Genomic DNA, 13,796 nt, shown 5'->3' on the forward strand with positions numbered 1-13,796 from the left:
CGCGGCCGGCTGAGCCTCAGGGGGGCTCAGCCCCCAAAAAGACAAAAACTATGAGGAAAAAACAGGATGGAATAAAAAATAAGGCGGTATAGAGCTCGAAGAGTGACTTTGTAAGGAAAGGGATAGGAGCACAGAAAAGGAAACTCGCCGTGTTCTATAAATTGTAAAATAAAGGAGGTTTAAATAGCTTCGTGGTGGAGCTGGGACTCGTGCTCGCTTCGGCAGCACATATACTAAAATTGGAACGATACAGAGAAGATTAGCATGGCCCCTGCGCAAGGATGACACGCAAATTCGTGAAGCGTTCCATATTTTGGGGCCCCGGCAGCCGCCGCCCCCGGCCCCGAATTCATTCAACTTATTTAATTCATTCAACATATTCAATTTATTATCTTTTTTCAATTTATTCGATTTATTTAATTTATTTAACTCGCTATTGCACAGCAGCATGAACAGAAAAAAAACAGCTGGGGGGCCAGGGCCAGCCCAGCACCCAGCCTGGGGGGCTCAGGGCCCCCCCAGCAGCCCCGGACACCCCAGAGCTGGGGAGGGGCTGCAGACACTGGCCCCGCTCAGACCACGCTCTCCCGGTAGCCGTCGTCCTCGAGGAACGCCGTCAGCCCCGTCCCGGGCACCGCGGCCGCATCCTGCCCGAGGTCCTCATTCCCCTCGGGGTCCCCATCGCCCTGCTCCCTGGCAAAGCGCACGAAGACCTGCGAGGACAGAAGGGTGAGGGGCTGCGCCCCCCCCCCACCCCCGTCCCCCACCCCATCCCCCTGGCCGCCATCACCTGGTCGAGGGTGGTCTGGGACACGGAGTAGTCCTCGATGTGGCAGGGGCCGCGGTGGGCCGCCAGGACGCTGAAGACGCTGGCCAGGGAGCAGGAGCGGGAGGGCAGGCGGTAGTGCAGCGTGCCGCCGTGCCGCTCCTGCAGCACCGCGCCCGGCAGGCAGCGCTGCATCAGGCCCTCCACCGGCCCCAGCGCGGCCCCGGGGCCTCCCACCCGCACCGCCACCGTGTAGCCGTCCCCAAACCTGCGGCGGAGACGGGGACAGCGCTGCAGGGACCATCCCGGCACCACGCTGGGGGCGGCCCCTCAGCGCCCCGGTACCTGTTCTTGAGGTGCTGGATGCTGCCCAGGCAGCGGAAGCGGCCGTTGACCATGATGGCCATCCTGGTGCACAGGGCCTCGCACTCCTCCATGCTGCCGGGAGGGAGGCGTGAGGCACCGGGGGGAGCAGTGGGTGCCCCCAGGCCCCCCCGGGACCCGCCTTGTCTCACCTGTGGGACGTGAGCACCACGGACCTGCCCTCCTTGACCAGGCTGAGGATGCAGTCCCACAAGAACCGCCGGGCGCCCGGGTCCATCCCCGTCGTGGGCTCATCCTGCAACAACGCTGTCAGCCCTGGGCAGGGGCCAGATCCTGCCCTGGGGCTCCAGACCCCCCCCCCCCACTGCCCCCACTGACCAGGAAGATGATGGGGGGGCAGCCGATGAGGGCGATAGCTGTGGAGAGCTTGCGCTTGTTGCCCCCGCTGTACTTGCCCGCCGGCCGGTCCGCGTGCGGCTCCAGCCCCAGCTTGGCGATGCCCCACTGAGCCACCTGCGGGAGGGCATGGAGGGGCTGAGGAGGGGGCCAGGGGGGGTTGGGGGGGCCGGGGCACGGGTCGTACCCTGGGGATCTCCTCCTCCGGCACGCCACGCAGGCGGCTGTAGAACTCCAGGTGCTCCCGCCCCGTGAGCAGGTCCGTGATGGCGTCGAACTGCGGGCAGTAGCCCATGTTCTGGTGGACGGACTGCAGGTCGGTGAGCACGCTGTGGGGGCGAGGGACAGGGTGAGCTCGCTGTGGGGACAGGGGACAAGCTGCAGGGACAGCGAAAAAGCTGCAGGGAGAGCGATAAGGCTGAGCAAGCTGCAGGGTTAGGGATGAGCACGCTGCAGGGATGAGCATGAAGAAGAGCGCAAGAAGGCTGCGGGATGAGAGCAAGCGTGAGCGCACGGTGTGGAGGGGACGAAGGCACGCGCGCTCCCACCTGTGCCCTTTCAGCCAGGCCTCCCCCAGCGTCACCTCCGTGTCCCCCGTCAGCATCTTGAAGGTGGACGTCTTCCCGGCGCCGTTCACCCCCAGGAGGCCGAAGCACTGGGGAGGGCACGGGGTCAGCAGCAGCCCCGGCGCTGCCGCAGCCCGCGGTGCCGCCAGCACCCACCTCCCCGGCCGGGATGGCCAGGCACAGCCGGTCCACCGCTGGAGCCCGCCGGTGCTGGTACACCTGTGGGCGAGGGGGTCACCGCACGGCACGGCGTCCCCTGCCCAGGGGACACGTCCCACCGTCCCTCCAGCGGGACCGGGGGCTCCAGGAGAGGCTCCGGCCCCGCAGCGAGGGACAGGCAGGGTCCAGCCCCGGCCACGCACCTTGGTCAGGTCCTTCAGCAGCAGGACGTCGCCGTGCCGCGGGGAACTGCCCACCCTCACCCGCTCCTGGGCCACGTCCTGGTCCTCGTCCCCCAGCGGGGGCAGCTGCAGAGCCCGGGGCCTGGGGGTGACAGCGGCGGGGCACTTCCAGGACCCTCCCCAACCACCCCCCGCTGCCCCCGGCCGGCCCTCACCGCAGCCGCAGGAAGAAGCGGTATTGCAGCAGCAGGGTGAAGAGGAAGAAGATGACGCCCTCAACAGCCATGGCAAACATGTTCTTCCCTGCCAGGTCCCAGGACAGGGGGGACACGAAGCGCTTGTCCCCTGCGAGAGGAGGAGAAAGGGGCTGCAGGACGGGGGGACACCACGGAGGGCCGCCCATGCTGGCGGGGCGTTGGGCAGGGGGCAGCCCCAGCGCCCCCAGACTCACCGAACCTCTCGAAGGCGTCAGCCATGGCCTGGTTCTTCACCATGTCGATGAGGCCTCGGCCCAGGCAGAAGTGGGGGAAGACGAGGAAAACCTTCTTCAGGATGCGGTTGATGTCGTTGAGCTTCTGTGGGGCAGCGAGGAAGGGAGTGGGGGGAGCCGGCGGCGCCAGCTGGCCCCAGGGGGATGGGGTGGGTCTGGGGGCTCACTTGGTCCACAAAGAGCTCCAGCACGAAGGTGGCCACGCTGCCGTTGATGCCGATGAAGAGGTTGATGCACGTCAGGGCCACGTAGGCAGTGCTGGGGATGCTGAAGAGGAAGGAGGCCGGGTACATCAGGGGGGTGATGGACCAGCTGGAGGGGCAGAGGGAGAGGGGCTGAGGACGACGGCCCCCCCAGGGGCGCGACCCAGCCCCCAGGGCTCCCCCTGCCCCGTCCCAGGGTTTGGCCCACGGGTGGGCTTCGCCCCAGTGCCAGGCTCCGCCGGCCCTTCACCCGTAGAGCAGCAGCAGCAGGACCAGGGAGGGCAGGTTGGCTGAGGACACGTAGGCCTTCTGCTGGAAGCAGAGGAAGATGAGGACGACCAGCAGCGCGGGGACCAGGTAGTTGCACTGTGGGCACAGAGAACACCGGGAGGGGGAGGATGAAGGGGGCCTGGCCCCCCGGGAGCTGCACGCCTGCCCCACCTTGCCCCCAGCCCTGTCTCGCACCATGTCCCAGGCGAAGTTGCCCAGCCAGTAGGTGACGGGCTTCATCCCGCTGACGAACTGCAGGTGCTTGGCCTTGCTGACCCGCTCCTCGATGAGGAAGAGCACGAAGCTGGCCGGCACGAAGGACATGGCGAAGATCACGCAGATGGAGACCAGCACGTCCACCGAGGTGGCCATCCTGCCGCGGAGCAGCGGGCTCAGCGGGCGGCGGGGCGCCCCGCGGGACCCCAGGCCCGGCACTCACAGGGCGGCCTCCGAGAGCTGCTCCTTGGTGAGGTTGAGGGGGTGGTTGGTGGCCGTGATGCCGTAGAGCGCGGGGTCGGCGCCCGCGGGCAGCCGTGCCCGCAGCAGCGCGTTGCTGGCCACGTTGAGGAAGGAGACCATGGCGTGCCAGCCCTTGTTGTTGAACCAGACCTGTGGCCCGAGGGCGCCCAGCGGTGCTCGGAGCCGGGTCTCCATCAGCTTCCCTCCGCCAGCCCGCAGCGCCCGCTCCTGCTGGCTGCCAGCTCCAGCCGGGGTGGGGGGGCCCGACCAGGTGCCGTGGGTCCTGCTGCCCCCCAGCCCCGGGGGCCCCTCGGGCTTTGTGGCCGGGGCTCACCTTGATGTTCCTGCGAGCGTCCAAGCCCTCGAAGAAGCGGCTCAGGTTGCCCAGGAGCCGGTCCGCGGGGCTGCCCTGGGGCAGGATGAGGGGTGAGGAGCAGGCTCGTGCCAGAGCCCACCCAGGGTGGGCGCAGACCCCCGCTGCAGACCCCGGCCGCACCTGGGTGATGTTGAAGAGCGCCCGCAGCTCCTGCACCGCCCTGTCCACCTCCTCTGCCGACGGCAGGAGCTGGGAGCTGCCAGCGCCCAGGGAAAAGCCGCCGTACCTGGGCACGTGGGGAGAACCAGGCGCTTCCAAACGATCCCCTGGCAGCCCACGGCCGCCCCCTCCGCCCTCCCAGCCTCTCCCCAGCCTCACCTCTGCTCATTCACCCACTTCTTGTTTTTTAGCCTGGAAGAAATGAGGCAGGGGAAGACACATGAGTGAGGAGAGGCTGCAGCAAGGTGTCACAGCCCAGCCACGAGCCGGATCGCGGTCCTCCTCCATCCCCGGGTGTCCTCGCTGCCACCAGCTGGGACACCCCGCAGGCAGGGCCAGCCCAGGCTGGGCTTGGTCCCCAGCATCCCGCCCTGCTTCCCCTGGGGTTACATCCTGGCCCAGAGCCCTGCCCTCTCTTCCCCACCGCATCCCCATGCTTGTCCCCGCAGCGTCCCCGCACACAGGACAGGGTGCTGGGAGCTCCGTCCCCAGCACTCACCCTTGGCGGATGACCTGGGGGTACGTTTTCACCAGGTAGTCGGAGATGTTCCTGCCCGTCAGGTTCAGCAGGATGTCACCCGTGCCCCTCTGCACCTGCCAGGGACACACAGACGGATGGACACACGGCCCCTCCGCCCCCCCCGGAGCACCGCCAGCACCCGCGGGTTACCTGTGGCGGTGGGAGCCCTCCGGCTGCAGGGGGGCACTCGGGCAGCATCCTGCGCGCCCCCGGCCCGCTGCACTGGCACGGGGGGGACGGCTCAGCCCACGTCCAGTTCCCACGCTGCAGCACTTCCAGCATGGCCGGGGGGGCCGGGGGCTGCCAGAAGCCGTCGGGGTGGGACGCTGGTGGGCACGGCCCCGTCCTGCTCAACGGGCACCGTGGGGACGGGGAACCCCATCAGGAGCCTGGCACAAGCGAGGGGCCCTGAGGCCGAGCCCCCGTCCCAGCCCCGTGCCCCACTCACGCCTCCGCTGCCTCCTTCATGCACTTGGTGCCGAAGCCCGGCTCGGCCAGGAGGGCGCCCAGCAGCTGAGCCGTGTCGGGGTCCCCCGGGGCGTCATCGCTGCAAGGGGCAGAGGTGCGAGATGGTGGCTTGGCGGGGGGGGGACGGGGTGTAGGAACAGGGTTCTCACCTGAAGAAGGTGAACTGGTGCCCGTACATCCAGGGCTCGAGGCGCAGCGGCAGGTACTTCCCGAAGGGCGGCACGATGAGGCTGAAGAGCAGCGCGATGCAGACGAAGACAGCGGGCAGGACGATCTGTGGGGCCGGGATGGGGGGGTCACGGCTTGTTCCACACCCTCCCGCCCCGTCGGGGCGGCTCCCACCGGCCGTACCTGCGCGAAGAATCCCCGGGTGCTGCGTCGGGCGTGGAGCAGCCGCTTGATGAAGAGGGCGCGGAGCTGCTGGCGGGTGAGCGCCCAGCCCCGCAGCCGGCGGCCGCCCTCGGCCGCGCCGCGCAGCAGGTCCGTCTCCTGCGGCTCCTCCGCTGCAAGGGTACAGACGGGTCCTGCCCCGGCCCCCAGCAGCGAGGGGCTGGGGCTCAACCCAGGCTTGGGGGGCACAGTTTGCTGGCAGGGGCATCCCTGTGCATGCAGGGGAGCCCCCAGCCCCCCAGCTCCTACCTCTCCGGGCTCCTTGGGCTCAGCGTGAAGGAGAGAGGAAAGCAGGGCTAGAGCCACGTTGGCTATTGCAGACCCCCTGCCCCCCGGATCCCCACACACGAGCTCTCTCTGACCCCAGGAGAAGGGGCCTGGGTACATCCCCTGATGAACCCCCGATCCTCCACCCGCCCCTGCCTGCACTGGTGGCCACGTGCCGGGGTCCTTGCCCCAGCCATAGGGGCGCAGGGGGGGCACCCAGCAGCAGGGGCCGGGCAGCTCGGGGACCACCAGGCCCCATGGCCCCAGCTCCCCCCTTTTACCCAGCTCCCCATCGGCCGCTCCGCTGTCCCCCTCCTCGCCGCTGGCTGCTGCTCTCCCTGGCCGGGACGTTCTCCTGGTGCCTGATAAAACAGGGTCAGAGCATCAGGGTGGGACGGGGGCCCCAACCTCTGGCACCTCCCTGCACCCATGGGTGCTCCGGGCAGGTACCCCCTGCTCCCACGGGTGCAGCGCTCACTCCAGCATCCCCCCACCTGCACCCCGCTGTCCTGCAGCCCAGTTCCAGGCAGCACCAACGCCCCTTACCTGTCCTGTCACCATCCACCCCGGTGTCCTCGGCCACCTTCAGAAAGATCTGAGAGAGGGCAAGGGGCTGGCACCAAGCACGGCAGCAGGCGCCCCCCCACAGCAGTGCAGACCCCACTGGGCAGGGGGGGGCACCCCTGTGCCACGGGCACCCCGGCGGCAGCTCCTGCGGTACCTCCTCCAGCGTGGTGTCCGAGATGCCGTAGCTGGAGATGCCCAGCTCGCCCAGGCGGGCGTCCAGCTCCTGGAAGAGCTCCCCGAAAGCCCCGTCCTTGGCCCCGCTGTAGGGCAGCACGAAGAGCACCTCGTGCCCGATGTCTTCCACCAGCCGGGAGCCGAGAACCAGCTTCTGGATCAGCGCCGAGAGCTGGGGCACATCTGGGGGGACCGGGAGGGCTGGGACCCGGGGACAGAGCCAGTACGCAGGGCAAGGCGCTGGCGCTGTGCCCTGCTCCCCAACCTAGGGAGGGTCTCTGCAGGGGACGGAGCACCCAGGGGTGCTCAGTGCATCGCGGGTGCCAAGGCAGGACGGGGACCCTACCCACGGTGCTGTCCTCGCTGTCCTGCTCGCTGCCCAGCCCGGTGTCACCGCTGCGCTCCGAGCCGCTGCTGCTCTGCAGGGAAAGGCAGGCGGAGCGTGGAGCGCTGCGCGGCAGGATGCGGCCCAACCCAGGGCTCAGGGCCCTGAGAGCCGGGCTGGGAGGCACCGGGCACCCTTTTGGCTCAGAGGGGCCGCGGGATCCACCTTTTTGGGGGGGCTGGGGGTGCTGCCACCGGGCTCAGCCCGCTCCCGCTTCACCAGGGTGAGGTAGTAGCCGGTGCCCAGCCTGGCCTTGAGGAAGAGCGGGGACCCGCAGCAGCGGAGCCGGCCCTGCGCGATGATGGCAATGCGGTCTCCCAGCAGCTCCGCCTCGTCCATGTAGTGCGTGGAGAGGATAATGGTGCGGCCTGGGGGCGCACAGCCACGCTGCTGGCCGCGGGCCCCTCGCCACGAGCATCTCCCCACATCTCCTTGCTCCGCAGCGCGCTCCCCCCCGCGCCCTGCTCCTGCTTCTCCGGGTCTGGGGGCTCACGTGCATGAAGGGGGAAGCGGGGTCCCCCGCTGGGTCCCCCGCTGGGTCCCCTGCCCTCACCCTTGCGGTACTTGAGCAGCAGCTCCCAGATGCTGCGGCGGGAGTAGGGGTCGACGCCGGCCGTGGGCTCATCCAGGACGACCACCCTGGAGCCGCCCACGAAGGCGATGGCCACCGAGAGCTTCCGCTGCATCCCGCCTGCGGGGCGGCATGGATGGCGTCGGGGACGGCCGGGGCCACGGTGCCACCACCGGGGGGGGGGGTTGGGGGGGGGATGGCCCTGCCCCACGCACCCGAGAGGTTCCTGGTCTGCTCGCGGCGCTTGTGGGGCAGCCCCGTGTCCCGCAGCAGCTGCTCCATCTCCGCCTTCACCTGCTCCTCCGCCAGCCCCTTCAGCCGCCCGTAGAACCAGATGTGCTCCTCCACCGTCAGGCTGCGGGGTGGGGGGGGGTCACCGGGGGGCCCCGCTGTGCCAGCCCCCCCAAACCCCTGCCCTGCCCTGCCTACATGTCAAAGAGCACGTTGTGCTGCGGGCACGTCCCCATGGTTTTGCGGATGCTGTCGATGTCGCAGCGGATGTCCCAGCCCAGGACATAGGCAGTGCCGGAGGTGGGGGGCAGGAGGCCGGTCAGGATGGACCTGGAGAGGGGTGGGGGGCACAGAGGGGGTGACAGAGCGCAGGGACAGCTTCCCCCATCCCACACGGGGTGCTCCGAGCCCGTCCTCGAGGGGACCCGGGGGGGGCAGAGGGGATGGGAAGGGGCCAGCGCCGGGGCTCAGCTCCCATCCACGCGGTGGGTGGCGCAGCCGCTCGTCCCCCGGCTCACATGGTGGTGGTCTTGCCAGCCCCGTTGTGGCCCAGGAAGGAGGTGATCTGGCCCTCGTAGAAGTCCAGGCTCAGCCCGTTGACGGCCACGTGGTTGCTGCTGCGGTAAATCTTCACCAGGTTGCGGATGGAGACCCCGGGCTGGAGCTGGGCAGGCGGCTCCTCCACCAGCACTGGGAGCCACCGGAGGGTCACAGCCCGGCAGGACCCCTCACGGTGGGGCAGGACCCCTCGTGGCGGGGCTCCCACCCCAGCCAGACTGCCCTGGGGCGGGCAGGGGCTCACCTTGGGGTGCAGTGAGGGGATCGGTGGGAAACGGGGGGTGCCCGGCCGAGGGCGGCTCTCCAAACCAGTAGCTCTTCAGGAAGGGGAAGTTCCAAGGCTTGGGGACCCCGTACTGACCTGACGCGGGCAGGGACAGCGGGGCTGAGCGGGGCTGAGCGGGGCTGGGGCTGCGTGGGGGCTGTGAGGGGTCGGGGGCTCCGCGCTCACCGGGGAAGACGCCCTCGATGTACCAGGTGGCCAGCCCGTAGAGGCCGGCGTCCAGCAGCAGCAGCCCCATGGCCGTGGCAAAGCTGTAGGGGTCTCCTGGCACCGGGCTGACGCCCAGGTTGTGCCACTGGATGCCCACCCCCTGCTCCTCGTACAGCGAGAAGTACTCGCAGCCAAAGCCAAAGGCCACGGGCGACAGCAGGCTCTGCGGTGGCAGGAACGGCAGCGTGGGTGGAAAGCCCCCAGCCGCGGGCTCCTGAGCCCCCAGACCCCACGCCCGGCACGCCCGGGGGACAAGGGGGCGCAGGGGACGAGGCGGCCGGGGCCGCTCACCACGAGGACGCGGAGCGGGAAGGTGACGTGGTCGCGCCAGGCCACGCACAGCACGTAGGGCAGGTAGAGGGAGAAGTAGACGATGCCGCCGCAGGCCGAGGCCAGGTTGGCGCGGAGGAAGAAGGTGCTGATGAGGAAGCACTGGCAGATGGTGGCCACCGAGAAGGTGCCGAGGAAGAGGAAGATGACAGCCGGGTCGCTGTAGGGCAGGATGTTTCCCAGCTGCGAATCGAGGCAGGTTGGAGCCTGCGGAGCCCCCCCCCCCGTGCTGGCTCCCAGCACTCAGCCGTCCCCCGCGTCCCACCCCGCAACCTGCCTTGAGGATGAGGACGAGGAAGGCAGAGCTGAGGAGGAAGGGGATGAAGCTGCTGAGGAACCAGCTGAGCCAGAGGATCCCGCTGCTCAGCCCCATGGCCTTCATGGTCTCCTTGAGTCGCGCCTCCTTCTCGTGCACCACCCCCTTGATGATCATGGCCACGGAGTAGATCCAGGCCAGCGTCATGAAGAGGGGCAGCGAGCGGTTCAGCACCCGCAGGAACCTGGGGGAGACGGCACCGGCCCCACGGTGCTGAGGGCGCTCGTCCCCGTGCCCCGCAGCGGTGGCTGGCTCGGGGGTCCCGCGGCACCGGGGCCGCCCCCGCCGCCCACTCACACGTCGTCCACGTAGCAGGGGTAGGGCATCTGCTGCACGTAGACCCCCGTCCGCGGGGCAGCCCTGGTCTGCGCCCGCACCACCGCCTGCTCCACCAGGTCCTGCACGTAGACGAAGCCGCCCCAGACGTAGCGCAGGTCGCTGAAGGGGTCGGCTGCGGGGCCGGGGTCCCAAAACCTGGGGCAGAGCAGCGTGCTGGGAGGGGGGGGGGACGCCCCTGCCCCGGGGGGAGCACAGGCACGGGCAGGGCGGGTGTCCCCAGACCTGTCCTTGATCTTGTTGGTCCTGGTGACATCGTCGATGTCCATGCGGATCTTGTAGCGCACGTGGGGGGGCAGCGCCGTGGCCGAGGCGCTCAGGGGGGGCTGGAAGACGACGGCGGCCCAGAACTGCCGCTCCTCCAGCAGCTCCAGGGCGCGGGCCACCAGCTTCCCCTCGGTGGCCACCGCCTCGATCTTGTCCACGCGGACGCACTGCGGGCAGGCAGGGCTCAGCGGGGCGCGGGCAGCCCGCGTGCGGGGCCGGCGGGGCGGCACGCACCTCCAGGAGCTGCGACAGCATGCCCACGACCTGGTCAGCTTCATCCAGCACCTGGTGCCAGCTGAGCCCCGGCCCCGCCGCCGGCCCCGCCAGGAGCCGGGCCAGCGCCGACGCGGTCCAGGAGGTGCCGTTGAGGATCCCATCCACCAGCGGGGCCGTCCCCGGTGCCAGCAGCAGCTCCTGCAAAAAGTCAGAGCAGGGCCTCGCACCCGGCCCCGGCCGGGGTCCCGAGCTGCCCGCAGCCCCGCTCTGGGGGTACGCACCCGCAGGACCTGCAGCTCCAGGCTGCTGTTGAGGAAGGCGCGGATGTGGGGTCCCAGCTCCCGCCAGGCGCCCGCCGCATCCCGCAGTGCCACCAGCTCCTGGAAGGTGCGGTTCACCTGCGCGGGGCAGGGGGTCAGGGGGGACCGGGCGGGTGCCACCCCCCCCCAGCACGGCACCGCGCTCACCTCGGCCATGATGCCGTCGGTGGCGGGGCCGGGCGGCGTGTACAGGATCTTGCCCATGAAGAGGGGCTTGATGCCCCGCCAGAAGAGCTGCGACAGCGGGGTGGCCTCCAGGCTGCGGATCAGCTCCCTGCAGAAGGGACCTGGGGGGCGCAGCGCTGAGCCCCCGCGCTGCCCCCGCCACCCACCCCCGGGCAGCCCCGAGGGTCCCTGCCCAAGCCCCACCGCAGCCCCGCTCACTGCTGCCATTGTCCGGGGCCCCCGCGCCCTGCTCGGAGCCGCCGCGGTCCAGGAAGGCCTTGACGTCGTTGTCCTCGTACCAGTTGAGGGAGGGGACCCTGAGCCCGCCGCCCTCGGGGTGCCCGCAGGCGATGCGCGACAGCGCCCCGAAGGCGCCCGAGGCGCCGGTGGCCCGCAGCGCCCTGACCTCGTGCCGCAGCTCGGCCGCGCTGCCCATGGAGGAGACCTGGGGAGAGCGGGAGGGGGCTGCGGGCAAAGCCCCAGGCGGGGGGCTGGGACGTGGGGACACCGGGGGCACTGTGGTCGGTACCTCCCGCAGCAGGGACTCAGCGCCCCGCAGGAAGGGACCCAGGGCTCCCACGGTGCCGTCTGCCTCCGAGCTCAGCCTCTCCTGCAGGAAGGGGGTGCGGGAAGTGGGGCTCATGGCTGCTCTGGGGGGGGGGGGGGGGTCCTGCCCCGCGCCCCCCAGCCCAGACTCACCGCCAGCAGCCGGGGCAGGTCCAGCTGCAAGAGGACGGCGGCCCCCAGGGCGCGCAGCGTGGGGCCGGGCAGGGCGCACAGCCCTCGCTGCAGGCGCCGCGTGCCGGCGGTGTCGCGCCCCTCGAGGAAGGCGCCCAGCTCCGAGCCATTGCAGACCGCGGCCTCCGGCGGGGCACGGGCACCCCCGGAGAAGAGCTGGGGGGCGGGCAGGGTCAGGCAGCGCGGGGACCCCCCCGGCCCCCACATCCCAGTGCCGCTACTCACAGCGCGCGGGTTGAGCCGAGCCCCCAGCAGCTCCTCCACCAGCGCGGGCGGCAGGGACGCGTTGGTGCGGAGGAAGCGCGCCAAGGTCTCGTCCTCCCTTAGGAAGTCCCGCAGCGGCCGGGCCGGGGGGGCCGGGCTCGGCACCCCCAGACCCCGCAGCGCGGGCAGGAGCTGGGCCAAGCGCTGCGGGAGCTGCTGCCTCTCGGCATGGAGCACGACCCGGCGGGCCTCGGCGAGCAGGCGGGAGAGGCTGGGGGCGCGCACGGGGGGGTGATGGTGAGCGGAGACCCCAGCCCTGCCCCGCGCCCAGCCCCCCGGCCCCCCGCTCACATGGAGCCGTTGAAGTTGCCCACCACGCCGGGGGCCTCCCCGGGCGTGGGGTGCTGGAAGCAGGGGTTGTTCACGTTGCAGATGATGCCCTGGAGCCAGGGCAGCGTCCCCGCCGAGGGCAGCGCCTTGTTGGGGAAGTGGCCTGCGGCAGGCGGGGAGGTGGGTCCGGGTGCCCCCAGACCCATGCACCCGAGCGGGGGGAGCCCCCGGCCCCATCCGCCGCCTCCTCCCGGTGCCCCCCCGGGGACGCTCACACTGGTGCTGCTGGAAGGGCGGGTGGGACTGCCGCACCGCGATCAGGATGACGAAGAGGAACAGGGGCCACAGGAGCTCGATGGCCAGCTGCACCTGGGGGACACCGCGGTTGGGGGGGGGGGGGGGGGAGCCCCCGTCCCCAGCGGCCCCAGCGGCCCCGGGAGCCCCCCGCCCCGTGCCGGGGGCGATGCTCACCCGCTGCCGCCGGCGGTGGACGAGGTTCTTCCAGAGCAGCAGCCCCAGCTGGGTGCCCACGGCCATGGCGCGGGTCCTGCGGGGCGATGGCCGCAGGGTGGGCGCCAGCCCCAGCCCCCAGCCCCAGCCCCCGCCCCGGGCTCTCCGGGCCCGGTGCAGCCCGGCAATGCGCCGGGGCTCCCGATGCAGCTCCCCAGGGCTCAGCGGGGAGGAGCCGGCCCCGCGAGCCGGCCGGCGGAGCTCCTTCCCCGGCGCCTCCAAACCCCCGCTCCGGGCCAAAACCGCCGCGGAGCGGGGCAGGAGCCCCCAGCCCCGCCGGGGGCAGCCTCGGGGCCGGCCCCAGGAGCCCCCCCCGGAGCCCCGCGACCCTCCCGGCTCACGGCGCTGCCCCTGCCTCAGTTTCCCCACCCGGGGGCCGCGGGCGGGCGGGGGCCGCTCCCCGTCCTCCCGCCCCCCACCCCCCCGAGCCGCCCCCCGCCGCCCCCCACTCACCTCCCCGCCCGCTGCCGCCGCGGGGCCCCGGGGGGGGGTGGTGCCGGGATTAGGGGATTACGGGATTAGGGGATTACGGGGTCAGGGGCTGCCGGCCGCGACATCCCGCTGAGCCCCGACGGGCGGCGGCGGGGGCGGGGAAGGGTTCGTGCCCCCCCCCCCCCACCGGCCGCGCACCGGGACGGGGGAAACTGAGGCACGGGGGGACCGGGGGGGATGCGGGCACGGGGGGGGAAGGTGCGGGGAGCAGGAGAAGGAGCAGGAGGGGGAGGAGGAAAGGAGAAGGTGAAGGACGCGAAGCCGCCGCCGCCGATGTCGCCGCCGATGTCTCCGCCGGTGCCGGTGCCGCTCGCAGCCCCCCCGCCCCGGTCCCGTTCTCACGGCGCGGCCCCTTTAAGGGCCCCGCAGGCCCCGCCCCGCTCCCCTACAAAGACACCGCGGCGTGACGTCACGGGCAGCGGCCTTAAAGGGGCCACGCATGCGGTGGGCCCCACCCGGGGGTCCCGGGGGCTGCCCCGACCCCGAGCAGCGCCCCTGGAGCTCCTTCTCCGGCTGAACTAAAGCACAGGGTTTTTTTCTTTCTTTCTTTTTTTTTTTTTTTTAAAAAAAAGAACACCTTTCAATATAAGAGCATCTG

At 71.0% G+C, this 13,796-nt stretch overlaps 1 protein-coding gene across 1 annotated transcript; it reads right to left on the reverse strand.

Moving 5' to 3' along the window:
- Positions 1-213: 213 nt before the first annotated feature.
- Positions 214-13,587, reverse strand: ABCA7 (ATP binding cassette subfamily A member 7). The gene is given in 46 exon segments (XM_080565822.1): positions 214-713; positions 791-1,034; positions 1,112-1,204; positions 1,282-1,385; positions 1,469-1,603; positions 1,674-1,815; positions 2,035-2,141; positions 2,209-2,271; positions 2,415-2,535; positions 2,609-2,738; positions 2,845-2,968; positions 3,051-3,195; positions 3,337-3,452; positions 3,552-3,729; positions 3,796-3,965; positions 4,150-4,224; positions 4,312-4,417; positions 4,510-4,542; positions 4,850-4,944; positions 5,021-5,216; positions 5,319-5,417; positions 5,488-5,612; positions 5,690-5,888; positions 6,529-6,590; positions 6,717-6,919; positions 7,083-7,239; positions 7,242-7,489; positions 7,675-7,812; positions 7,908-8,047; positions 8,122-8,253; positions 8,442-8,613; positions 8,726-8,842; positions 8,933-9,137; positions 9,266-9,487; positions 9,582-9,804; positions 9,918-10,390; positions 10,458-10,637; positions 10,721-10,837; positions 10,907-11,046; positions 11,144-11,369; positions 11,454-11,534; positions 11,624-12,137; positions 12,218-12,359; positions 12,472-12,565; positions 12,668-12,743; positions 13,160-13,587. Coding segments are annotated over 45 exon segments (6,993 nt in total). The 5' UTR covers positions 12,734-12,743; positions 13,160-13,587; the 3' UTR covers positions 214-572.
- Between the last annotated feature and the right edge of the window lie 209 nt (positions 13,588-13,796).

The sequence above is a fragment of the Anser brachyrhynchus genome (assembly GCF_964034855.1).
Source record: "Anser brachyrhynchus genome assembly, chromosome: 23".
Lineage (NCBI taxonomy): Eukaryota > Metazoa > Chordata > Aves > Anseriformes > Anatidae > Anser > Anser brachyrhynchus.